This window comes from Urocitellus parryii, chromosome 4 (genome assembly GCF_045843805.1).
Source record: "Urocitellus parryii isolate mUroPar1 chromosome 4, mUroPar1.hap1, whole genome shotgun sequence".
In the NCBI taxonomy this organism is placed as follows: Eukaryota; Metazoa; Chordata; class Mammalia; order Rodentia; family Sciuridae; genus Urocitellus; species Urocitellus parryii.
In genome coordinates this window covers 1,217,969-1,243,706 of record NC_135534.1, presented here as the reverse complement: position 1 = coordinate 1,243,706, position 25,738 = coordinate 1,217,969, and the positions used below count along the sequence as shown (strand labels likewise).

The 25,738-nt window shown below is 63.8% G+C and overlaps 1 protein-coding gene across 8 annotated transcripts in view; it reads right to left on the bottom strand.

Moving 5' to 3' along the window:
• Positions 1–25,738, bottom strand: part of Brsk2 (BR serine/threonine kinase 2) — a 62,994-nt gene that overhangs the window by 1,397 nt on the left and 35,859 nt on the right. The window contains exons 4-20 of one of the 8 annotated variants that reach the window (XM_077797407.1): positions 17,201–17,341; positions 16,827–16,943; positions 16,551–16,584; positions 16,357–16,425; positions 16,139–16,285; positions 14,559–14,590; positions 14,102–14,266; positions 13,836–13,933; positions 13,613–13,763; positions 10,853–10,918; positions 8,952–9,012; positions 8,075–8,648; positions 7,496–7,544; positions 4,340–4,463; positions 2,678–2,858; positions 2,519–2,608; positions 145–192 (exon numbers count right to left, since the gene is read on the bottom strand). In XM_077797407.1, the coding sequence (XP_077653533.1) occupies positions 145–192; positions 2,519–2,608; positions 2,678–2,858; positions 4,340–4,463; positions 7,496–7,544; positions 8,075–8,648; positions 8,952–9,012; positions 10,853–10,918; positions 13,613–13,763; positions 13,836–13,933; positions 14,102–14,266; positions 14,559–14,590; positions 16,139–16,285; positions 16,357–16,425; positions 16,551–16,584; positions 16,827–16,943; positions 17,201–17,341 (2,147 nt within the window). Of the gene's footprint in view, positions 1–144; positions 193–2,239; positions 2,326–2,518; positions 2,609–2,677; positions 2,859–4,339; positions 4,464–7,495; positions 7,545–8,074; positions 8,649–8,951; positions 9,013–10,852; positions 10,919–13,612; positions 13,764–13,835; positions 13,934–14,101; positions 14,267–14,558; positions 14,591–16,138; positions 16,286–16,356; positions 16,426–16,550; positions 16,585–16,826; positions 16,944–17,200; positions 17,342–25,738 lie in introns of those variants that run through there. The other 7 variants (XM_077797409.1, XM_026379986.2, XM_026379989.2 and 4 more) reach the window with 7 other exon arrangements.

Here is a 25,738-nt window from a genome sequence, read left to right as displayed (position 1 = left end):
CAGGGAGACTGGGTGGTCGGGTGCCTGTGCATTCACAGAGCCTCCGAGACAGCCTCAGGAGCACAGGGCAGCACTGGCCAGGTGGGCTGTGGGGTGAGCAGTGGGGCCGAGGCTAAGGTGCAGGTGAGCGTGAGGGGTTCTTACCACATTTGGAAAGCTGCCCCGTCATCATTTCCATACAGTTAGTGGTGTCTGGAGCACAGAATGGAGAGAGGAGGGAGGGAGAGAGTGAAAAAGGCTGCCCACTCCCACCTGACCGGCTGGCCACCTGCAGCCTCTGGCAGGGCCCAGAGGGGTGGGGCCCAGAGGGGTGGGGCCAGGAGTGGGCAGGGCCCAGACAGGGAAGATCTAGGACCAGGCGGTGCTGGGAGTGGGCAGGGGCACAGGGCTAGGCCCTGAGGGCAGGGCTTAGAGCAAGGACAGAGTTGAGCTAGTGGCAGGGGTCAGGGCAGGAATCGCCTGCCTGCAGTGGGGCGGGAGCCAGGTGGCAGTGGAAGATCCCCAGCAGCCAGAGCCAGAAGGCAGGACGTAGCCCTGTCCTGGGGTCTGCCTGACTCCTCTGTCCCCTGCCTGACTCAGGACAGACAGACTGCTCTGGCATGGTTTACACTGGCCCCTGTGCATCTTCACTCTGCCACTCAGGCACTGCATGGGGTGGCTCCCACTCACCCCTCAACTTGTCTTGGCCCCCCTTCCTTGGCCTTCTCCCACCCTCTGCTGAGCCTGGGAGTGTCCTGCTGGCAGGGGCCAAGGCTGGGGTGGTAGCAGAGCCCTGGGGTGGGAGCTGTCCCTCCAAGCCCTCCCTGGGGCCTGCAGACAGATGGACATGTTCATGTGGCCTGCTCACTAGGGGCCTCTCAGCCTCCCCACCCCCACCCTGGGCTGGGTTCCCTGTCAGAGTGGCCACCAGGGTTCTGGAGGACAGGAGGTCCTTCTGTGAGGGACAAGCTCTGGAGCTAAGTCACTGAAGTATGGAGGAGGACGCCAGGAAGGGCTGGGAGGCAGGAGGCCCATGGCAGGCAACAGTGGGACAGGCTGAGGTCCCAGGTCCACAAGGGGACAGACAGGGTCCAGAGTGAGCACCAACAGTCTGAAGGGCAGCGCTCAGCAAAGGCCAGGGCCGGAGGCTGGGGCTCTGCTCGTGGGGATGCCAGGAACAGAGAAGGCCCTCAGCAGCTGAGTGACCACACCTGGGCTTCATCTGCCCCAGACACACCCACCCTCCCAGAGCCGACGTGGCCTGTCGTCCTCTGCTCAGTCACCTGGCACTGCCTGCTGCGTCCAGCCTCTGTTTCCCTCTGCTCTACAGTGGGGCCTGGCCCTGAGGAGGCACAGGCTGCTCAGGTCGACTGCACGTCCCCCTGCCCCAAAACAGTGCCTGCCTGGGCACCTGGCCCACCCTGCTTCCTGCCCACTGCACTGGCTGGCTCCCAGGAGTGGGGGCTCCCTGGAGTCTGGGCCAGGGCTAGGGCTGTCACCGTGGGGTGACGAGGTGCATGTTGGAGGCACATCCACAGATGACGGGAGGAAGATGGAATGAGATGGGGGCAGGGTAAAACAGGACCTCCAGGACCCCACACACGCACAGAAGTGATGGACAGGCCCCAGCTGTGGAGACAGCAGGCTGGGAAAAGGGCCCAGTGAGACCCAGCTGGCTGTGGGGCTCAGAGAGGCTGGGCTTGGGCTGTTTTGTGTCTCCAAGGCCCCAACCCCCTTGCGTGACTCACCATGACCCCATGCATACACTCAGCAAACCCTTGGCTAACAGACAGCCATGCACGTGCCCAGGTCCTGCCTCCTGGGGCCCACACGCGTGTGCCATGCACAGGGCCAGGTGTGCAGCTCTTGCCTCTCCCCACCAGATGCCAGTGGCCTGGATGCCCCTGCTGGCCAGGGCCTAGCAGCCCTCCCCTGAGTACCCTGCTCTGCGGCCAGGTCCCTGTGCTGCTCAAGGCAGGGCTTCAGGTAGTCAGGAGCTGCAGGGAGATGGGGAGCCCCAGCCCTCTTAGGGTGCTGTGGCAGGGAGCCCCAAGGGGCAAGGCCTGGGTCTCTACTCCCAGAGCCTGCTCAGGTGGCCCCAGTGTCCAGCTGCCTGGGTGCTGGGCCCGCTGGCCTTTCCAGGGCCAGAACAGACGAGTGGGCCTAGGGTGCCCCTCTCAAGGCCAGCCTGGCTCTTGCCAGGCCCTGCCCGCAGCCCCTCCCCACCCCGGCAGCAGGCCGGACACCTTACCTGCCAGCGTCAGAGGCTACTCTCGTAGCTGGTGGCCACCTTCTGGCCCTTAAGCCCAGCACCCCAGCTTAGTCCTGGCACTGGCGGGGGGGGTTCTACAGTGGACAAGAGGCACCTTTCAGTGTGCTGCAGCCCGCTGTGCCCGGGGAGGGGCCCTGCTTCCTGAGCGGTGCAGCCACAGCTTGGGGCAGGGAGGCCGTGCTGGGCCCTCACACCTCCCATCCACACAGCACCACTGGCCACACCCCACTCGCTAGCCACAGTGCCCTAGCTGAGCCTCCGCCTCACCTGACAGGTGCTGGGCAGACGGCTGGTCATGGGTGCTCAGCAGCTGGGCCTGGATGGTCTCCACCACCCTCTTGAAGCGGCGGCTGGGACCTGGGGGAGATAGGGGTCATATCCCTGTGCCGCACAGCCATCCAAAGCTGCCCCCGGCCCCAGGCTCACCTGAGAGCAGGGTGAAGGTGACAGAGTAGATGCCGTTCTCCTTCTGGGCCTCACCACCCTCCGTGTAGGTGATGTCCACCTGGAACTTGACGGGCTTCTGGAACACGGCCGGGCCTCCCGTCGCCTTGTACTCAGCCCGGAAGCTCGTCTGGGAGATGACGCTGTGGCTGAGGCTAGGGATCTGAAGAGCACACGGCGCAGCATGAGCGTAGCCAGCCCTCCTGGGAGGCAGCCTGGGAGGCAGCCCTGCAGCTCTGCCCTGCTCGACCCAGAGAATCCGGGTCGCAGGCCCCGTACCCCCGAGTCTGTTTCCAGATCTGTGAGGCAGGCGTGGTGCAGGCAAGACTAACAGAGTCACTGTCCCCAGCCCCCGCCTGTCAGGAGCATGCAAACTGTGGCCCTGGGGTCTGTGGGGAGGGCCTGCGGGAGGGCCAGGAGAACCCCTGCAGCCTGAGTCTGGGGAGCAGGAGCTAAGGGGAGCATCAGAGCACCCCACTAAGGGTGCAGTCTGTGTCCCCTGCCCTGGGTCTTCCGGAGCCCAGGCACACAGGGGCTGAGTCCTCCCCAGCTCAGTCAGATCCACAGTGCTGAGCAGCATGGGCAGAGCCATGGCAGACAGGCCGCACCAGCAGATGGCCTCTAGCCAGCACTGGGAAGGGACCAGGGCCCTGGCTCTGGCTGACGCTGGGCTGGCGACCCAGGAGCAGCATGCAGAGACGTGGTAGATGGGGCTGGGAAGGGGACAGGCCCAGGCCTGAGAGCAGTGAGGGACTGCAAGAGAACAGGTGTCTTCTACAGCCTGAAACCCAACTGCTCTCCCGGGCTGGGCATCCCTGGCAGGGTTCTGAGCCATCTCTGGGGCACCAGGGGAAGTCCTTAGCTGTAGACACACAGGTGGTAAGGCTTGAGGGTTCCTCGGGCAGTGTGTCCAGTGGGGAAGAGCCACCCTGGGGGGGCATCCTGAGGCGGTGGGGGGGCATCCTCAGTGTGGATGACCACAGTACAGGATGATTCTCCTGGGCCAAGTGCCAGCATATCGTGGACCAGGATGGACTAGGGTGGGGATATGAGCCAAGAAGGCCTCAGACAGGCCTGGCCTAGCACAAGGCAGTCCCAAGACAGGACACAGGCCAGGACAGGATGTCAGCAGGGACAGAAGCCCCCTGAAGGGACCGAGAGCTCACATCCTGGCTAAAACAATATCTCTACTCAAGTCTTTGAGGATCCTTCTGCTCTTCAGAACCCAAAAGATGAGACACCCATTCAAGGCCCCAAGCCTGGCCCCCCTCACAGCGACCACTGGGTTCCATGGGCAAGGTAGGGGCTGTGTGAGGCCTACAAACCAATGGGTGAGGAGAGGGGCACAGGGAGCAGGCATCCACAGAAGGTCAGCAGGAACCCACACAGGTCCCTCAAGCTCACAGCCTCCCTTGAGCTGTGTGGCCACCTGCACTCACCTCAGCCTCTAGCCCATCCCTCCACAGCCAGCCCAGAGCAGCCTCCCACCCCTGCTGCAGGCCAAGGGCCCCCAGCAGTGCTTCTCCAAGAAGGAAAGCATGTGGGCAGAGGGCACCAAGGCTTGTTCTGGGCCCCAGCTGCCTGCCTGCAGAGGCTGGACCTGGGGGGGGGGGGGCAGCCCGCCAGGCCCTGCCTTGGCCTCACCGATAAGAAGGCATGCACAATGTCAGCCTTGATGGAGCTCAGGGGCTTGTCCTTGATGACGAGGAAGATCTGCTCCTCCTTCTCCAGGTTGATGAAGTTCCCGAACCAGGACTTCTTGGCCAGCCTGGGGACAGAGGCTGTGATGACTGGCAGGCCCACCACCGGCCCCCAATGCTGGCCCCGTCTCACCCCTAATTCACCCACTCCCAACACCACTGTGTGGCCAAAACCCATAACCATCTCCCCAAACTCAGCCCCAAACCTTAACCTGACCCCCACTAACCCTCACCTAGCCCAAGGGGAGCATCAGAGCACCCCACTAAGGGTGCAGTCTGTGTCCCCTGCCCTGGGTCTTCCGGAGCAGGGGACACAGAGGGTGGTCCCAACCCTCTCCAAACGTACTAACTCCACCTCCTACCCTGAACCTGCTCTCAGAGGCCCTGCTGGTCTCAGCTGCACATGCTGGACACCAGCCAGGCAGGCAGGGGTGGGAGCTAGAAGGGAGCCCCAGCCCTGCCCTTCTCTCAGGTCCCTGGGTTTGGGGTAGTCTGCTGTGCCCGTCCTGGCAGAAGTACCCCCAACCTGGTGTACAGGCAGGCATGGGAGAGAAGCTGCAGACAGCAGGGCCACGTGCCCCTTTCATCTGGTAGGTGTCCTAGGGATGATGGCTGCTGGCTCTGCCTGGGAGACCAGGCCCCACAGGTAGATCCTGGACTCCCAGACCTGGTCCAGGGCCAGTGTGATCTACACCTGGCCATGGGATTCACCCTACCACAGCCTTATTTCCTCAGACTGACCCAGCACCGGATGACCGCTGGCCTGCCAGCACCCACTGCTGCCCAGCGGGCCTCAGCTGCCTGACAGGCAGGCCCGGGCCCACATGGCCCCCTGCCACCCCAGGTCATCCTGCTCCTCATCCTCACTGCAGGAGGCCACCCATCCCCTTTGCGCTCTTTCCTAAGTCACAGATACCATCTGCGATGGAGCCCCTGCCGGGACAGGAGCTGGATGCCAGTGTGTTGGGCAGACACTGCCAGCCTCAGTTGCATCCACAGGGGGCTACTGCCCCTGGGAATGGGAACCAGGGGGATATGGCAGACGTGCAGGTGGCACCTCTGAGTGAGGGCAAACGGCTCAGCCTCTTGCTACCTTGCTGGCAGTCTCCCCACCGAAGCCCTGGGGACCCAGCCTGCCCACCACCACGGGGCTGGGAGGGGCTCCTCCCCAGTGCCCTCAGACACCACCACAGTGCCCAGTGGAGCACATCCAGCTCCCGCCCTGGAAACCAGGAGTTGCTGAGCTGGCAGGGACCTCTCCCCAATGACCACCAGCCTGCACACCAGCAGCCGTAGGGCAAACACATCTAGTGCACCCACACAGGCTGGGGTGGCAATGCAGAGGCCGGTGGCAGGAGGGAGGTACCCCCATGCCACCGCCAGCATCTGGGCCCAGGGCAGAGAGGGGGAGCAGCAAGGAGGCAGGAGGACCTGCGCGGGCAGCACCCACCCTGGGCTGGCCTGAGGCTCAGCATGACTTTTGAGTGCAAGGTTCCCACCCAGCCCCTTTGTGCTCCTGCTGCCCAAAGCCCACAGTCCTCTTGTTTGAAGCTCTCTGAGTGAGCTCTCGGCCTGACCATGCCCAGTACCCACGTCAGGGCCTGAAGACCAGGGGCACTCGGGGCCTCCTACAGAGCAGTCGGGAAGACACAGGTGGGCTTCCGAAGCCCCTCCTTCAAGGAAGACAGAATAACAACTGAGGTCTTGGACTTTGGGTTCTGTGGTGTGGCATCTGGCACAGAGGGTCCCCTGTCTAAAAGAAGCCCAATGACCAGAGGGGCCTGAGTGGGCTGTGGTTCTGCTGGAGCTCGAATGTTCGCATGGCTGGGCCACATCGTCCAGCCTGGGTGTGGACACCAGGTGTCTGGGGATGAGAACAGCACTTAGATCAGTGAACTCAGGGAAACAGACGACCCCTCAGGAAGGGGGCCTTGCTTGACAGGCTTCCCAAGAGGACAGAATTCTCCAGTCTTCACAAGGAAGCGGGTCACACTGTGGGCAATCAAGGGAGCCTGTCCTCGGGTTGTCCCTGGAAGCCACGAACAACCTGGGCTGGCGGCAGCCAGGGAGCAAGTCCTCAGAACAGAGGAGGTGATGGCGTCTTGAGCCTGGGGGCCACTGCATCTGCTCAGGCCCTTGGGAGGGGATGAGGCTCCGAGGGCCCCCACCAGCGAGAGAGGAAGCGGGTTGGTGCTTTCTTCCAACTTTTCCAAAACACAGAAGACTCGCAAGTCTGAGGCTGAAAGCTTTTGACAGCAGCCTAACTGACAGCAGAACCAAATAGGGTTCCCAGGCACCCGCTGGCCACTGTGCCTCCGCCACAAAGTGACAGAAAGTCCACGGCTCCCCTGCATATGCCGCTCCCAGAGGGTTTAGCACGGAGCAGGCTGCCTCCCGGGGTTCCTTACTGAGCACCAATGGCAGGATAAGTCTTTCCCCTCACTCTGACAAGGCTGTCCCCGCCACCATTGTAGGCAGAGGCCACAAGACCCCCACCAGGCTGTGCTCTGCAGCAGCACTTACACACATGTACATCAGCAGTGGCCAGAGAGCTGACCAGTAGAGGCCACTGTGAAGGACAAAGAGAGGGTTGGACGCTCACAGGCGTCACCATGGGATGTGCCATACAGGCACCTAGTGTCTGCAGGGTGGCCATGGCTCTGCCTGCCTGGGTGTCCTTTCCTCAAGTTCAGCATTCAAGAGGGCCAGGGCCAGGTCTCACTCTGCCCACTCCATCGTCACCAAGCCTCTGCCAAGGCCATGTCCCCAAGCTCCTACCAAGCCTGCTAGGTCCTCCATGTTGCTGCTGGGCCCTGCATCCTGCAGCTGTCCCTCCTCAGCAAAGCCCGACTTCCTGAGACCCGACTGTCCCTACGATCTCCCAGGCCCTGGGAAGCACAGTGCACCCCCTGCACACCTCACCCCAGTGGGGCCCAAGGTGAGACTCAGCAGCCCCAGTTGGTCCCTGCCTGCAGTGGGACCAGGGGAACAAGCAGGGCCGCCTCGAGAAGGACCCCACCTGCCCTTGGGAAGAGTCTCCCAAGTCCCTCCCCAGCTGGTCTGGTGTCCAGGTGCCAGGAGACCTCCAGGATCCACTTACTCTGGGGAGGACTCCGGGGTCAGGTTGGACATCTCCTCGGGTGTGGGAACTGCACACAAGGGAAGAAGAGGGAGAGGCTCAGCCCCTGCCCCAGCGGGGTCCCCCATCAACCCCACCAGCTCTCAGCCTGCAGGGAGCTGTCCAGCCTCTGGTGCTGAAGTCGAGCTGTGTCTCCTTCAGCCTCCAACCAGCCCAGACCCAGCTGGTCACCCAGCACCGTGCAGGGCCTGTGCACTGCCCACCACCCGTGGCAGCCGACCCTCTTCCCTGGGCTCAGGCAGCTCGAGCTGACAGCTGGCGATGCCGACACCCAGAGGTGCTGGCCCAGCCTGTGTGAGGTGAGCCTCGGGCAACGTGGCTGCTGCCATAGCTTCTGGTAGAACAGCCCCCAAGAAGGCGGCGGATACTGGGTACAGTGGGGAGCGTGAGGGGAGGAGCTGGGATGGGGCGAGGGCAGACTTGAGAGGGCACCAAGGCTGCAGAGCAGCCCCCAGACCCTGCCATCTGTCTGTAGGCAACTCCAATAGGGCTGGGCAGGCCCTGGAGCTGTCCCCTGCCCTGGCCGGTGCTGGCTCTGACCTTGAAGTTTCCGGCGGTGGAAGCGGGGAGAGCCCAGGAAGCTGTTCTTGATGGAGTTGAGCCGTGTCCGCCAGGGCACCCCTCCAACACTTGGGCTGGATGGCGGTGTGGGGTTGGGCGTGCCGGCTGGGCTCTCCTTTGGCGTGTGGACGGGCGTCCCCTTGGGGGTAGGGAGGGGACTGCCCCTCGGCGAGGGGTGAGGGGTCACCTGTATGGTGGGGACAGATTTGGTGTTCGGTTCAGTCCCAGCGGGAGGGAGCCGGGCAGGGGGTGGCAGGGCCAGGGGGCCTGGGGGCAAGGCCAGCGGGGGGCTGAGGCTGGCGACAGGAGGCTGGGCCTGGGTGCAGGCGGGGAGTGGACTGGACGTGGTGCCCTGTAGTGGCTTGTCGGTGAGCTTGGCCTTGCACGGCAAGGTCTGGGTCTTGGGGTTGGGCCGTGGGGCGGCCTGTGGAGGGAGGACAGGTCCAGGCCGCGAGGTGCTCCGGCAAGCTTCAGGCTCCAGGGAGGTGGCCAGGGGGCAGGCCGTGGAGGGGAGCTCGGGGGGAGGGGGGGGCAGGATGGACTTTCTAATGGGCTACGAGGGAGCAGAGAACAAGCGGGCAGGGTGACCATGCAGCCGCCCACATGCCCCACCCGCCCCATGCAACCCAACATCAGAGCATCAAACAGGACCCCAAGCAGGACGGACGGGCAGCCAGGGAGGGTTGGCCACAAAAGAAAACGGAATGACGAGAAAACAAACAACACAAACAGAAGAACGTGCAGTTAGCAAGAGCAGCAGCCACAAGGCAGCCTGAGTCCCGGCCTGTGCCCACCCCCGCCCTGCGCACGCGGGACGGCAGACCCACAGCTGAGGTCAGGATGGCTGGTCACTCACCCGGGGACTGCTGAGTGGACTCGTGGACAGGCCCGAGGAGGCACCACTGATGGACCGAGACCTGGGGGTGGCAAAGGACAAAACAGTGACTCGGCCAGGAGGGGCTCCTGCTCCTCTCCCCAGGTGGACACCAAGAGGCCTGGAGACCCAGCCCAGAGCCCCAGGCCTTGGGGCCTGGTTCACACCTGCCAACCCTAAGAGGTCCCTGGATGCACCGCTGTGCCTAGGATCATCCTGCTGACCTCACCCATCAGGGTCCTTGGGGCTCCTCCCCACACACAGGAGCCACCAACAGCCCAGGCCTGGCACAGGATGCGGTGCCCAGAGGGCCTCAGCAAGGTCTGCAGGCCCCTGGGTAGATGGAGGGACGAGGGGCAAGGTGGAGGCTTGCTGTGAACTGGGTCCAGCCCCATCCTTGCCAAGCCTCCTGTTGGGTCCACTCCCCTGCCGCCTGAGCACGGACCCCAGGGCTGAGCTGTCACAGCGACGGGTGTGTGGACTCACCAGCTGGGCACTAGCCCAGCCCTCCACATCCACAAATGTCCACCAGAGACGCCTGCGGCCAGCCCAGAGCCCCCCTCTTGCACCATCACTGCCCCACTTAGCTGAAGACCGGCCAGGCACAGCAGAGAGCCCATGTGTCCACCACCACAGGTGAGCAGCTGCCTGAGGGCAGGCACAGGCCTTGGCCCCACCACACCAAAAGAGAGGACAAGCAAAGGCCATCTCACCCCTGGGCAGCGGCACCTGCCGTCCTTAGAGGAGGGAAACGGGGGCAGGGGTGGCAGCCACAGGAGAGAAGAGGACAGGAAAGAGTAAAAGACCACCCCACACTGCCCCCAGTGTGCCCACTGCTGGCCAGCCCGGCTGCAAAGGGCCTCCCAGCCCATACCGAGGACTGGCTCCTAGGCTCAGGAGCTACTGAGGGCGCCAGCACCCTGGCGACCCTGGCCCTGGCCTGCTCCCAGCTGGCCCCCGGGCACCTGTGGGAAGGGCCCCATGGCAGCAACCTGCAGGTCTCCCCACCCGACTGCCAAGGGAGAGGGAGGCAGCGAGACCCTCTGCCAGGAGCCTGCCTGGGCCAGCATCGGGCAAAGCCCAGGGGCAGAGAGGGAGCCCGGCCCCGAGGAGGTGTCCAGGGAGAGGGGGTGTCCTGGGGGCAGCAGCCACGAGCAAGCAAGATCTGGGCCCGGGCTCCCCAGGCCAGCCAGGAGCTTGCCACCTGGCACAAGGAGAGCAGAGGAGCTGCGGCAGGGCCGGGGCTGAGCAGGCCTCCTGCCTGGCCCCCGGACACTGAGCTACAACTGGCACGGCAGGAAAGGCGCGGTCCTGAGGACAGTGGAGGGGGTGCAGGGTGAGGGAGGGGCCAGGGCACAGGCAGGCTCCACAGGGACGAGGCCCAAGGGGCCAGAGCTCTGGGAGGCAGCTCTGCAGGCAGTGCCCCCACCCAGGGTGTCAGCCACCACCTGCCAGCACAGGGGAACGGGGTGGCTGATCCCAGCCCTTATGGGCAGCAGGGCCACAGCAGCCAGTGCCAGCCAGGCCCACTGGACCAAGGCCAAGGGCCAGCAAAAGGGAGGCCTCCCTGCTGCCACGTGGGGCTCCTAGGGTGGGGAGCATAGTGGTGCCCCCCACCCTGGGCCTGTGTACGCACCGTGTGCGGTTCTTTCCCCCGGGCTGGCCATCAGCCTTGCCCCAGCAAACCCACCCCTCCTGGGCCACAGCACAGCTGGCCATGCTCCTTCCTTGGCTGGCTGGACATTCCATTCCCAGAGAGCAGGGGTGAGGAAGCGTCTGCAGCCCAGCCCAGCCCCGCCTCCAGGCCCTGCCTGTGCCTGCCTGGCCAGGCAGGGGCTGTGTGTCTGGGGCTGGGAGGGCGGACGGACGGGCAGGGTGTGTACCTGTCTTCTTTGCTGAATTGGGGATGGGCTTCAGCGATATCCAGGCTTTTACTGAACATTGCTTTACTACAGCAGGAACAAAGCGAGAAAACAGAGTTACTGCCGCGGCCACACGCACGCAGGTCACTGCCAGGCCCGTCTGCCGCCCGGGCCACACGGGCGAGACCTCCACACAGCTCTGAGGTAGGGCATGACCTGACAACCCCAGACCAGCACACAGAGACGGCGAGAGAGGACGGGGCAGGAGCCACAGCAAGCCTGCCTGAGCAACCTGCTGGGCAGGGTGGCCAGGCCTCAGAGGATGCCCAGCCCCCACCCCAGCCCCAGGACCCCTCCAGTCCTGGCCAGTGGCCCCTGCGGCCCAGTGCCAAGAGGCCAAGCCAGAAGCTAAAGCAGGCTAGGTGTGCCAGGCCAAGAGGCCTCTGAGACCCTGGGGCAGTCCCACCCCACAGCAGCCAGGCCTGGGGGTGGGGGCAGGAGTTCAGGCCATGCAGGGTGGGAAGGGCTCAGGTTGGCCCCCAGCCTGCCCTGCAAGGCCCAGGGAAGGTGATGGCCACCAGAGCAGAAGGCATGCGCTCAGGCTGCTGGGAGGGTCCTGCAAGGAGCAGCATGCCTACAGCAAGCAGGACACCAGAGGAGACCCTGGGTGAAAGCGTGTCAAGGGGGACCCTGGCTGCCCCAGGCTGGCAGCTGGTGAACTGGAAGGAGGACCCTGAGGGCTGGTACCCTGGGGTTGAAGGTCCAGCCAGCCCTGATCCCTGGTGAGGGCCTGGGGCCAGCACTGAGGTCTGGCAGTTTGTCCTGACGGCCACCCAGCTGCCTTGTGTTTCCACAGTTTCTGGCAAGTTCCTTGGTGAGGCCCTTGGCACCCCACTGCCCACTAGAGAGAGGGGGCAGTGGGGTGCTGGCCCAGACCCCAAGGCTGAACAATGACAGCCAGGGCTGATGGGACTCCAGGCCCATGTCTGTCCCACACAACTAGGACTCCCACCTGGGGAGGGAAGACTGGAGACCCCTGCTCAGAGGCCACACCTAGCACCTCCTACAGCTCCGTCCCACCCAGGCAATGCAGGTTCTGGGCACCCTTTCTCCCTCCAGGGGTCCTACGGGACACACACCCACTCAGCACTCCCCCAGATTCCACATCCCTGGCCACGACACTGCCACTGGCCACCCACAGAGGGTCAAACATCAATGAGGGACAAGCCTTCTGGACTGGCAGCTTTCAACATGGCTTGATCACAGGACAGACCAGACCAGCCCAGCCCAGCCCAGCCAGCACAGCTCAGCCCAGTTCAACCCAGCTCAGCCTCAGCACAGCTCAGCACAGCCCAGCCCAGACCAGCTCAGCCCAGCCCAGCCCAGCCCAGCCCAGCCCAGCCCAGCCCAGCTCAGCTCAGCCTAGCCTAGCTCAGTCCAGTTCTTCTCTGCTCAGCCCAGCTCAGCCCAGCTCAGCCCAGCTTAGCCCAGCCCTGCTCTGCTCTGCTCTGCTCTGCTCTGCTCTGCTCAGCCCTGCTCAGTCCAGCCCAGCTCTGCTCTGCTCAGCCCAGCCCAGCTCAGCCTAGCCCAGCTCAGTCCAGTTCTGCTCTGCTCAGCCCAACTCAGCCCAGCCCGGCCCAGCTCAGTCCAGTTCTTCTCTGCTCAGCCCAGCTCAGCCCAGCTCAGCCCAGCTTAGCCCAGCCCTGCTCTGCTCTGCTCTGCTCAGCTCTGCTCAGCCCTGCTCAGTCCAGCCCAGCTCTGCTCTGCTCAGCCCAGCCCAGCTCAGCCTAGCCCAGCTCAGTCCAGTTCTGCTCTGCTCAGCCCAGCCCAGCTCAGCCTAGCCCAGCTCAGTCCAGTTCTGCTCTGCTCAGCCCAACTCAGCCCAGCCCAGCCCAGCTCAGCACAGCCCTGCTCTGCTCAGCCCAGCCCAGTTCTGCTCTACTCAGCCCAGCTCAGCCCAGCCCAGCCCAGCCCTGCTCAGCACAGCTCAGCACAGCCCTGCTCTGCTCAGCCCTGCTCAGCCCAGCTCAGCCCAGCCCAGCTCTGCTCAGCCCAGCCCAGCCCAGCCCAGCCCTGCCCAGCTCAGCCCAGCTCTGCTCAGCCCAGCCCAGCCCAGCTCAGCCCAGCTCAGCCCAGCCCAGCCCAGCCCAGCTCAGCCCAGCCCAGCCCAGCCCAGCTCAGCCCAGCTCAGCCCAGCTCTGCTCAGCCCAGCCCAGCCCAGCCCTGCTCTGCTCAGCCCAGTTCAGCCCTGCTCAGCCCAGTCCTACTCTGCTCAGCCCAGCTCAGCCCAGCTCTGCTCTGCTCAGCCCAGCTTAGCCCAGCCCTGCTCTCCTCTGCTCAGCTTAGCCCAGCCCAGTCCAGCTTAGCCCACTTCAAATCAACCCAGCTCAGTCAGCCAAGTCAGCCCAGCCCAGCTCAGCTCTGCCTGGTCCAGCCCAGTTCAGCTGAGCCCATCTCAGCCCAGTTCAGATCAGTCCAGCACAGCTTAGTCCAGTCCAGCCTAGCACAGCTCAGCCCAGTGAAGCCCACCCAGCTCAGCTCAGCCCAGCCCCTCAGCCAAGCTGAGTCCAGCTCAGCTCAGCCCAGCTCAGCCCAGCATAGCCTAGTCCATTTCAGTCCAGCTCAGCCTGTGCGGTCCTGCTAGCAACCCCAGCACCGTGCAGTTCTGATCAGCCAGTGGCCTTGGCCCAGATCTCAGGACCAGTGGGAAGAGACGAGGCCAGGTCTAGAGCAGCCTAGGAGGGTGCTGCCTTGGTGTGGCACCCTAGGGCAGGCACGCACCTCTGGCCATGCTGGGCCATCTCAATGGCTCGCCGCGCAGGCACCGGGGAGCCGCCATCTGTCACGCTGAGCACCTCCATGGACTTGCGCTCGGGCCGCCGCTTGCCGTGCCGGTTCAACATCGGGGAGTCCACACGCTTCCGGGGAGGGTCTGTGTGCAGACAGGGGTCAGCCCTGGCTGCCAGCAGGCCCCAGGACTCAGCATGGGCTGGAGGCCTCATACCTATCTCATTCCTGGGGGGTAGGTCCTCGTCCTCATGGCTGGGGTACCGTTCTTTCCGGTCCAGGAGGAGGAAATAAATCATCTTTTCCTGGTTCTCCCTGTTTTAGGCGAGAGGCACCAGGAGGGTTGGCTCCCAAACACTCCTGGACAGTGTGCCTGCCCGTGGTCCAGGAGGACTCTGCCTCTGGCCGCCTTCCCCAAGACTGCCAGAGCTGGAGTGTGGAGCCCATGGCCAAGCCAGCCCCTCCTGCCCACCCAGGACATACTCCTCAGAGAGCAGGTCCTGCAGCAGCTTGTTGCGGTCTCGGAAGCAGCCCAGGGAGTGCATGCTGTCCAGCACGTCGGGGTCGATGTCCTCCAGGCTGGGCAGTGAACGGATCTGCACCTTTCGGGGGATGGGCTGCTCTGGCTCAGGCTCATTTTTGCCTCCTCTGTGGACAACACAGCACCAGGGGTCACTCACTCCAGCTAGCCTGAGGCTACTCCACCCACCCTAAGGTGGCCAGGAGGGTGGGAGGCCCACCCTCATCTGGGCCCCTGAGTCCTGTTGCTGTCTCTATGACCAGCCCCTGCAGGCCTCCTGCGTCCTGCCACACCAGCACAGGACAGCTGACAGCAAGGCTGGGGCAGCCCACGCTGGCCAGTGCCCTCCCCCCTCCTCACAGGCCCTCCAGGCCACAGCAACAGGCAAAGCGGGCGTTAGTGGTCAGAGAAGCTACTTACATATACCATATGTGTTTCTGAATGTGCTCTAGCTACAAGGAAAGAGAGAAAGGGAGTTAGTACGGGGGCGCCCACGTTAGGAGGCAGGGAGAGCAGGAGCCGGGAGGCAGGGCGGGGCCCAGGCCAGCACCTCTGCCCTGCCTCCCCAGGTGCAGACCGAGTGCAACCAGGGGAGGGGGCTGGGAGGAGGGAGGTAGAGGAGCCAGCAGAGCCCTCCAGGCAACTGCCCAGGCCAGGTTCTCCTGGATCCCCAGGGCAGAGGGGGAAAGCAGCCCAAGCCAGGAGGGCCAGGTGGCAGGGAAGGCTGGTGCAGTGTGGTCAGGAGGCCAGGCAGCCCCACTACAGCCCTTCTCCACAGATTCAGTGACAGCTTGCTTGGGGGAGAGACAGTTCCTCCTCCTGGAAAGGCCAGCCCAGAGGGCACTTGCTCCTCTCCATGGCAATGGCCGTCCTGCCAGGAGGGCCCCTCGCCTGATGCAGCCACCTTCGGGGAAGGCCTCACTCTGCCCAGGGGCTTCCCCAGGACACCAGAGGCAGGACAGCAGTTAGGGAGATGCCCAGCGTGGTCACCAGCATTTCCCTGTCACACAGGCACAGGCCTGCCACCCACCTGAGCACTTGGGCATGCCCACGCACACCTAGGCAAAACGGCCCTGACACACTCACATCTGTGCACACTCCCACCTCTGTATAATCCCACACCTGAGCACACAGCCAAGCACACATCTCTGCACAGGCTCTCTCATATCTGTACATGCACACTCTGATACACACTCATACACCGAAGCACACCCATCTGGCATTTGTTCTCCCATCCTATGCACAAGGACCCTGGCTCACACTGACCCACACCTGGCACACACACCCTGACCGTGCACACCTCGGCACACACTAACCCACACATGGCACCTGGCACACTCACTCCCACACCTGGCACACACTGACCACACCTGGCACACACACCCTGAACGTGCACACCCCTGGCACACTCCCACACCTGTGCATACACACTTGCATGCACTCTTCCACAACTGGGCACACCCAACCCTGGCACATGCTGTCCCACACCTGTGCACACTCACTCCCACCCCTGAGCACACATGCTCCTGGCACACAATCCTGGAACACTCACTCCCACACCTGTGCACACACCCATGGCACACGCTCTTCCACACCTGGGCACGCAAACCCTGGCACACCTGACCCACACCTGGCACACCACCCCTGGCACACACTCTCCCCCACCTGTGCACATACCCTGGCACACGCTTTCCCACACCTGGGCACACAAAACCTGGCACACCTGACCCACACATGGCACCCGGCACACTAACTCCCACAGCTGGCTCACACACTCCTGGCACACTCACTCCCACCCCTGGCACACATGCCCAAGAGTCCACACACCTGGGCACATCACTGGTCCCTAGAGCACATGCCCAAGCACTGGTGCGGTCACCCATGCACCCTGAGGAGCCCAACCCCCTGGTGACTCCTCCTCTGCCCAGCAGACCACCGGCAAGGGGCGGGGGCTGCGCAGGGGCGGGCCCCCAGGCCAGGTCCGGGAGGGCAGGACGCACCGTGAGGCGCCGCGCCGCGTCCACCTCGATCATGCCGCGCAGCAGGCTCTGGCAGTCGGGCGGGATGAAGTGCGGCATGTGGAACACCCCGCGCTTGACCTTCTCCAGCAGCTGCCGCAGGTTGTCGTCGTCGAAGGGCAGCGCCCCCTGTGGGCAGGCAGGCTCGGTCACGGCGGCCCGCGGGCACGGGGCGGGGCGGGGGCGGGGCGGGCGCTCACCACCAGCAGGGCGAAGAGGATCACGCCGCAGCTCCACACGTCCGCCTTGCGGCCGTCGTACTTCTCCCCCTGCGGGCGGAGGGCAGCGGGTCGGCGGGGGCAGGGCTGGGGTGGCGCGGGCCAGGCCCGGCCGGGCGGAGGCGCTCCAACCTACCCACCGGCCCCTTCCACCACCGGCTGCAGCGCGAACTTACCCGGATCACCTCCGGGCAGGCATAGTGGGGGGATCTGAGGACAAAAGTGGTGGGTCAGCGAGCAGAGGCCACGACCTGCCGTCCAGGCCCCGCCCCACCCAGAGACATTCCCCTCCAGCCCGGGCCTGGGAGGATGCCCAGCGGGCCCCTGGCTCCCAAGGAGGCTCCCACGACCTAAATCCCCACATGCTCTGCGGGAGCTGAGGCCTGGAGCCCAGAACCACTACCCTCCGTCTCCCTCCCCACCGCAGACAAAGACGCAGGGGCACCACTCACCCGCAGCTGGTCTCCAGGAGGCTGTCCCCCACCTGCAGGGACGCCATGCCGAAGTCTGCGATCCGGATGTTGTTCTTCTCGTCCAGCAGCAGGTTCTCTGGCTTCAGGTCCCTGTGGCTGGGGAGGGAGGCCCGGGCTTGGCTCGCCAAGGTCCCACACCCTCCACTGGACTTCACAGGCAGCCCTTGACCAACTGCAGCCCTCCCTCAAACCCCCATCCTGAGCTGGACCAACGGTGGCCAATGCCAACCCGCGTGCCTGAGAGAAGGGGAGGTATCCTGGCCCAGCGTGCTGGGGTCCCGACAGTGGCTCTGAGCGCCCTGGGAAGTGCCCCAGGGAGCTGTGTGGACACTGGCCTCGGGCTGGGGCCGCACCATATGGAGTGACTGTGGCAGAAGTCCAGCGCGGAGATGATCTGCCGGAAGAACTTGCGGGCCTCCTTGGGGGTCAGCCTCCCCTTCTTCACCAGGTAGTCGAACAGCTCCCCCCCGGACACGTGTTCTAGCACCAGGTATCTGCGGGACAGGGGGCATCAGCAGCCGCACTGCCACATCCTGGCATGCACACCCTGGCCCTCTTGCGCAAGCCTAGGGAGCCCAGGGTCTGGGTGGAGGACAGGCTGGGTCTCTGGTGGACCTCGAAGCAGTGCAGGTGGGCTGGGCTCTGAGGGGGTGGTGCACGGGCGCTGCCCTGTCCCACCCTTCATACCTCAGTGGCCCCCATGCAGTGGGGAGGGCTGCTCAGTGCTGCCCCAGGGGTGGGGCCATGGACCAGCAGCTGCTGTGCAGAGGGGGCAGGGCTGAGGTCATGGGATGCCTGAGGAGACAGGGATCAGTGAGGGGGCACCAGGTTCAGCAGGTGGCCAGCACTGCCTCCCCATGGAGGGGGCTGTCCCATGCTCCTCTAAGCATGGCCTGTGAGAAGTGGACTTCAGCATCCAAACAGAACTTGCTGGGACTGGCACAGCTTGACGCTCCTCTCCCTGCCTCAGGCACTTAGCCACAGGGTAGAGCCCTAGGGGCTGGCTTCTCCATGGGGGCAGCAGGGGCCACGGGCAGTGTGGACTCTGGTGTTTGGTGACCTCAGGGGAGCAGCTACAGTCCTACTCAGACGGGGGAGGGGCTCAGAACATGCTGTGTGGAGGCCCTTGAGGTGGGGCCTGGATGTAACTTCAGGGACATGGGGCAGGTGAACAGATGGGGACAGCACAGAAGCGGGAGACACCCCCAAGTGGGTATGGGGCAGTGGCACCCAGGACAGGCTCAGCCTTGCGGCAGGAGGACCTGTCTGCACTGAGAAGGCGGATGTGTGGGCACTGGGTGGGACTCTGGGCAGGAAGGCTGGTCTGGGGAGTTGGCAGCATGCAGGGCAGGGCCCAAGCACTGGCCACATGGTGCTCCGCAGGGCCTCAGAACAGTGACCCAGGTGAGGTTGGGAGTCCCTGGGAGCACACCTGGCTTCTCTGGCCTCCCCCTGGGCTCCTCCTTTCCCTGTCCTCTGTCTCTGGCCAGGTAGTGTCCCACCTGCTCTCCCCCGCCCTTCTCCGTGCGGGGAAGCGTCTCCAGAGTTGCCTTCCCATGCAGGCACCTGGCTCAGGCTTCCAGAGGAACCCAGCAGAGGTGGGAGCCCAGGAGGAGTCCTGTGCCACAAGGACGTGAGCCTGGCCTGCCCCAACCCTGCCTGTGCCCCCACCTGCCCCCACCCTGGTAGGTCAGAGAGGGCAGAAGGACGAGGTGCAGCTGTCACCCCTACTGGGCCCCTTGGCAGCCCCACACATGGGTAAGAGGTCCAGGTGCACTCTGCCACAGCTTCCAGGTCTGGGGTGACAGACCCCACCCACTATACCCCATCCTCGACTGAGAGGGGCCCTTGGCTCTCCTGCCAGCAGGTAAACACTCAGAGTTGGCCAGCAGTGCACTGTCCCCATCAGAGATGAGGAAATGGGGTCGAGAGAGCTCAGCAGCTTGCCCAGGACAGCATGATACTGTGTCTGCAGCAAGCCCTGGAGAGGTGGGCAGTGGGGAGGGGCTCCAGGCTTCAGGACGGCCAGCACCCTTCTGCATGCACCCCTTACCTGGCCCAGACCAGCACATGGAGCTCTGCAGGCAAGCTCAGTGAGGCCAGGCATGGTCTATGCAGTGGACAGGGGAGCTGGGAGTCCCACCTAAGTATGCCAGGGTGAGAGGCTTTGTGGCCACCATGGTGGTGACAGTCAGCCAGCTAGGGACCCCAGGTCCCTTGAGGGAGACTGGTAGGTGGAAGGCCCAGTGGGGGTAGGGAGCTGTGGCCACCCTGGCAGAGGAACCACAAGGCTCAAGGGCCACTGTTAGGAGGGTCCAAGTGCTCCTGCCCAACCCCTGCCCCTTTTCCAGGAAGTTTGTCCCAACCCCACAATGGCCTCAAGTTGATGGTTCTATGAGTCCCATGGGTCTGGTTGAGAAGCAATGGCCTCTGTGGCCTGAGACAAGGTTCTTCCACTGCCCACCAGAACACCCACAGAGAGATCACAGAGGGTGTGGCAAGAGCCTGTGCTGCCAGCCACATGGCCTCTCCACAACCCATCCAGCCCACACTGCAGCCAGCACCCCATCACACAGCGCTCCAATCCAGCCAGCACTGCACTCCAGCCCACTACTCCACTCCAGCCTGAGCTCCAGTCCAGCCAGCACTCCACTCCAGCCCATCACTCCACTCCAGCCAGCTCTGCACTCCAGCCAGCACTGCACTCCAGCCCAACACTCCACTCCAGCCCAATACTCCACTCCAGCCAGCTCTGTACTCCAGCCAGCACTGCACTCAACCACACACTGCACTCCAGCCCAACATTCCACTCCAGCCCAGCACTGCACTCCAGCCCTGCACTGCACTCCAGCCCGACACTCCACTAGAGCACAACACTCCACTCGAACCAGCACTGCACTCCAGCCAGCACTGCACTCCACCACAACACTGAACTCTACCACAGCACTGCACTCCAGCAAGCACTGCACTCCAGCTCAGAACTCCACCACAGCACTGCACTCAAGCCAGCACTCCACTCCAGCCCAGCACTCCACTCCAACCAGCACTCCACTCCAGCCAGCACTGCACTCCAGCCCAGCACTCCATTCCAGGGAGCCTCTGTATTCCAGCCAGCACTGCACTCAACCACAACACTGCACTCCAGCCTAACACTCCAGTCCAGCCCTGCACTGCACTCCAGCCAGCACTCTAATCCAGCCCCTCATTCCACTAGAGCACAACACTCCACTCCAACCAGCACTGCACTCTAGACAGCACTGCACTCCAACACAGCACTGCACTCCAGACTTGTACTGCATTCCAGCCTGAGCTCCACTCTAGCCAGCACTGTACTCCACCTCATCACAGCACTCCAGCCCGAGGTCCAGTCCAGCCAGCACTCCACTCCAGCCAGCACTGCACTCCACCACAACACTGCACTCCAGCCAGCACTGCATTCAACTAAAACACTGCACTCCAGTCCAACACTCCACTGCACTCCAGACCTGCACAGCATTCCAGCCCAACCCAGCACTCCATCCAGCACTGCACTCCAGCCAGCACTGCACTGTACCACATCACTGCACTCCATCCAGCACTGCAACCACCACAACACTGCACTCCAGCCAGCACTACACTAGAGCCAGCACTCCACTCCAGCCCAGCACTGCACTCCACCACAGCACAGCTCTCCATAGCATAGCATAGCACTCCAGCCTAGCACGGCACTTCAGCCTAGCACGGCACTCCAGCCAGCACTGCACTCCAGCCAGCAATGCACTCCAGCCAGCACTGCACTCCAGCCAGAACTGCACTCCACCAAATCACTGGACTCCACCACAGCACTGCATTCCAGCCAGCACTACACTTCAGCCCTGGACTCCACTCCAACGAGCACAGCAGTCCGGCCCAGCACTCACTCCGGCCCTGCACTTCACTCCAGCCAAAACTCCACTCCAGCACAAAACTCCACTCCAAACAGCACTGCACTCCAGCCAAACACTCCACTCCAGCCCAACACTGCACTCCAGCCAGCACTGCATTCCAGCCAGCACTACACTCCAGCCAGCACTACACTCCACCCAGCACTACACTCTAGCCCGACACTCCACTCCAGCAAAACCCTCCACTCCAACCAGCACTGCACTCCAGCCCAACACCGCACTCCAGCCAGCACTCCACGCCAGCCCAACACTCCACTCCAGCCAGCACTCCACTCCAGCCCAACACTGCACTCCAGCCAGTACTCCACTGCAGCCCAACACTCCACTCCAGCCAGCACTCCACTCCAGCCCAACACTGCACTCCAGCCAGTATTCCACTGCAGCCCAGCACTCTACTCCAGCCCAACACTCCACTCCAGCCAGCACTCCACTCCAGCCCAACACTCCACTCCAGCCCAGCGCTCCACTCCAGCCCAACACTGCACTCCAGCCAGCACTCCACGCCAGCCCAACACTCCACTCCAGCCAGCACTCCACTCCAGCCCAGCACTGCACTCCAGCCAGTACTCCACTGCAGCCCAACACTCCACTCCAGCCAGCACTCCACTCCAGCCCAACACTGCACTCCAGCCAGTACTCCACTGCAGCCCAACACTCCACTCCAGCCAGCACTCCACTCCAGCCCAACACTGCACTCCAGCCAGTATTCCACTGCAGCCCAGCACTCTACTCCAGCCCAACACTCCACTCCAGCCAGCACTCCACTCCAGCCCAACACTGCACTCCAGCCAGCACTCCACTCCAGCCCAACACTGCACTCCAGCCAGTATTCCACTGCAGCCCAGCACTCTACTCCAGCCCAACACTCCACTCCAGCCAGCACTCCACTCCAGCCCAACACTCCACTCCAGCCCAGCGCTCCACTCCAGCCCAGCACTGCACTCCAGTACAGCCCAATACCCCACTCCACCAGCACTCCACTCAAGCCCAACACTCCACTCCAGCCCAACACTCCACTCCAGCCCAAAACTCCACTCCAGCCAGCACTCCACTCCGGCCTAGCACTGCACTCCAGCCAACACTTCACTCCAGCCCAGTACTCCACTCCAGCCAAACACTCCAATCCAGCCACCACCCCAATCCAGCCCAACACTGCACTCCAGCCAGCACTGCACTCCAGCCAGCACTCCACTCCAGTCCAACACTCCACTCCAGCCAGCACTCCACTCCAGTCCAACACTCCACTCCAGCCAGCACTCCACTCCAGCCAGCACTCCACTCCAGCCAGCACTCCACTCCAGCCAGCACTCCACTCCAGCCCAACACTCCACTCCAGCCCAGCGCTCCACTCCAGCCAGCACTCCACTCCAGTCCAGCACTCCACTCCAGCCAGCACTCCACTCCAGTCCAACACTCCACTCCAGCCAGCACTCCACTCCAGCCAGCACTCCACTCCAGTCCAACACTCCACTCCAGCCAGCACTCCACTCCAGTCCAACACTCCACTCCAGCCAGCACTCCACTCCAGCCAGCACTCCACTCCAGTCCAGCACTCCACTCCAGCCCAGCACTCCACTCCAGCCAGCACTCCACTCCAGCCAGCACTCCACTCCAGCCCAGCACTCCACTCCAGCCCAGCACTCCACTCCAGCGCAGCACTCCACTCCAGCCAGCACTCCACTCCAGTCCAGCACTCCACTCCAGCCCAGCACTCCACTCCAGCCAGCACCCCACTCCAGCCCAGCACTCCACTCCAGCCCTGCACTCCACTCCAGCCCTGCACTCCACTCCAGCCAGCACTCCACTCCAGTCCAGCACTCCACTCCAGCCAGCACTCCACTCCAGCCCTGCACTCCACTCCAGCCAGCACTCCACTCCAGCCAGCACTCCACTCCAGTCCAGCACTCCACTCCAGCCCAGCACTCCACTCCAGCCCTGCACTCCACTCCAGCCAGCACTCCACTCCAGCCCTGCACTCCACTCCAGCCAGCACTCCACTCCAGCCAGCACTCCACTCCAGTCCAGCACTCCACTCCAGCCCAACACTCCACTCCAGCCCAGCACTGCACTCCAGCGCAGCACTCCACTCCAGCCAGCACTCCACTCCAGCCAGCACTCCACTCCAGCCCAACACTCCACTCCAGCCCAGCGCTCCACTCCAGCCAGCACTCCACTCCAGCCCTGCACTCCACTCCAGCCAGCACTCCACTCCAGCCCTGCACTCCACTCCAGCCAGCACTCCACTCCAGCCAGCACTCCACTCCAGCCAGCACTCCACTCCAGCCCAACACTCCACTCCAGCCCAGCGCTCCACTCCAGCCCAGCACTGCACTCCAGTACAGCCCAATACCCCACTCCACCAGCACTCCACTCAAGCCCAACACTCCACTCCAGCCCAACACTCCACTCCAGCCCAAAACTCCACTCCAGCCAGCACTCCACTCCGGCCTAGCACTGCACTCCAGCCAACACTTCACTCCAGCCCAGTACTCCACTCCAGCCAAACACTCCAATCCAGCCACCACCCCAATCCAGCCCAACACTGCACTCCAGCCAGCACTGCACTCCAGCCTAGCACCCCACTCCAGCCAGCACTCCACTCCAGTCCAACACTCCACTCCAGCCAGCACTCCACTCCAGTCCAACACTCCACTCCAGCCAGCACTCCACTCCAGCCAGCACTCCACTCCAGTCCAGCACTCCACTCCAGTCCAGCACTCCACTCCAGCCCAGCACTCCACTCCAGCCAGCACTCCACTCCAGCCCAGCACTCCACTCCAGCCCAGCACTCCACTCCAGCGCAGCACTCCACTCCAGCCAGCACTCCACTCCAGTCCAGCACTCCACTCCAGCCCAGCACTCCACTCCAGCCAGCACCCCACTCCAGCCCAGCACTCCACTCCAGCCCTGCACTCCACTCCAGCCCTGCACTCCACTCCAGCCAGCACTCCACTCCAGTCCAGCACTCCACTCCAGCCAGCACTCCACTCCAGCCCTGCACTCCACTCCAGCCAGCACTCCACTCCAGCCAGCACTCCACTCCAGTCCAGCACTCCACTCCAGCCCAGCACTCCACTCCAGCCCTGCACTCCACTCCAGCCAGCACTCCACTCCAGCAAGCACCCCACTCCAGCCCAGCACTCCACTCCAGCCCTGCACTCCACTCCAGTCCAGCACTCCACTCCACCAGCACTCCACTCCAGCCCTGCACTCCACTCCAGCCAGCACTCCACTCCAGTCCAGCACTCCACTCCACCAGCACTCCAATCCAGCCACCACCCCACTCCAGCCCAGCACTCCACTCCAGCCCTGCACTCCACTCCAGTCCAGCACTCCACTCCACCAGCACTCCAATCCAGCCACCACCCCACTCCAGCCCAGCACTCCACTCCAGCCCTGCACTCCACTCCAGTCCAGCACTCCACTCCACCAGCACTCCAATCCAGCCACCACCCCACTCCAGCCCAGCACTCCACTCCAGCCCTGCACTCCACTCCAGCCAGCACTCCACTCCAGCCAGCACTGCACTCCAGCCCAGCACTCCACTGCAGCCCAACACTGCACTCCAGCCAGCACTGCACTCCAGCCCAACACTCCACTCCAGCCAGCACTCCACTCCAGCCAGCACTGCACTCCAGCCCAACACTGCACACCAACCAGCACTGCACTCCAGCCCAACACTCCACTCCAGCCAGCACTGCACTCCAGCCCAACACTCCACTCCAGCCAGCACTGCACTCCAGCCCAGTACTCCACTCCAGCCAGCACTGCACTCCAGCCAGCACTCCACTCCAGCCAGCACTGCACTCCAGCCAGCACTCCACTCCAGCCAGCACTGCACTCCAGCCAGCACTCCACTCCAGCCAGCACTCCACTCCAGACCAACACTCTACTCCAGCCCAGTACTGCTCTCCTGCCAACACTCCACTCCAGCCAGCACTGCACTCCAGCCCAGTACTCCACTCCAGCCAGCACTGCACTCCAGCCCAACACTCCACTCCAGCCAGCACTGCACTCCAGCCAGCACTCCACTCCAGCCAGCACTCCACTCCAGCCCAACACTCCACTCCAGTGCAACACTCCACTCCAGCCAGCACTCAACTCCAGACCAACACTCTACTCCAGCCCAGTACTGCTCTCCTGCCAACACTCCACTCCAGCCCAACACTCCACTCCAGCCAGCACTCCACTCCAGCCCAACACTGCACTCCAGCCAGCACTCCACTCCAGCCAGCACTGCACTCCAGCCAGCACTCCACTCCAGCCCAGCACTCCACTCCAGCCAGCACTCCACTCCAGCCCAGCACTCCACTCCAGCCAGCACTCCACTCCAGCCCAGCACTCCACTCCAGCCCAACACTCCACTCCAGCCCAGCACTGCACTCCAGCCAGCACTCCACTCCAGCCCAGCACTCCACTCCAGCCCAGCACTCCACTCCAGCCCAGCACTCCACTCCAGCCAGCACTCCACTCCAGCCAGCACTCCACTCCAGCCCAGCACTGCACTCCATCCAGCACTCCACTCCAGCCCAGCACTCCACTCCAGCCCAGCACTCCACTCCAGCCCAGCACTCCACTCCAGCCAGCACTCCACTCCAGCCAGCACTCCACTCCAGCCCAGCACTGCACTCCAGCCCAGCACTCCACTCCAGCCCAGCACTGCACTCCATCCAGCACTCCTCTCCAGCCAGCACTCCACTCCAGCCCAGCACTCCACTCCAGCCCAGCACTCCACTCCAGCCAGCACTCCACTCCAGCCAGCACTCCACTCCAGCCCAGCACTCCACTCCAGCCCAGCACTCCTCTCCAGCCCAGCACTCCTCTCCAGCCCAGCATTCCAGCCCAGCACTCCACTCCAGCCAGCACTCCACTCCAGCCCAGCACTGCACTCCACTACAGCCCAGCACTGCACTCCACTACAGCCCAGCACTGCACTCCAGCCCAGTACTCCACTCCAGCCAAACACTC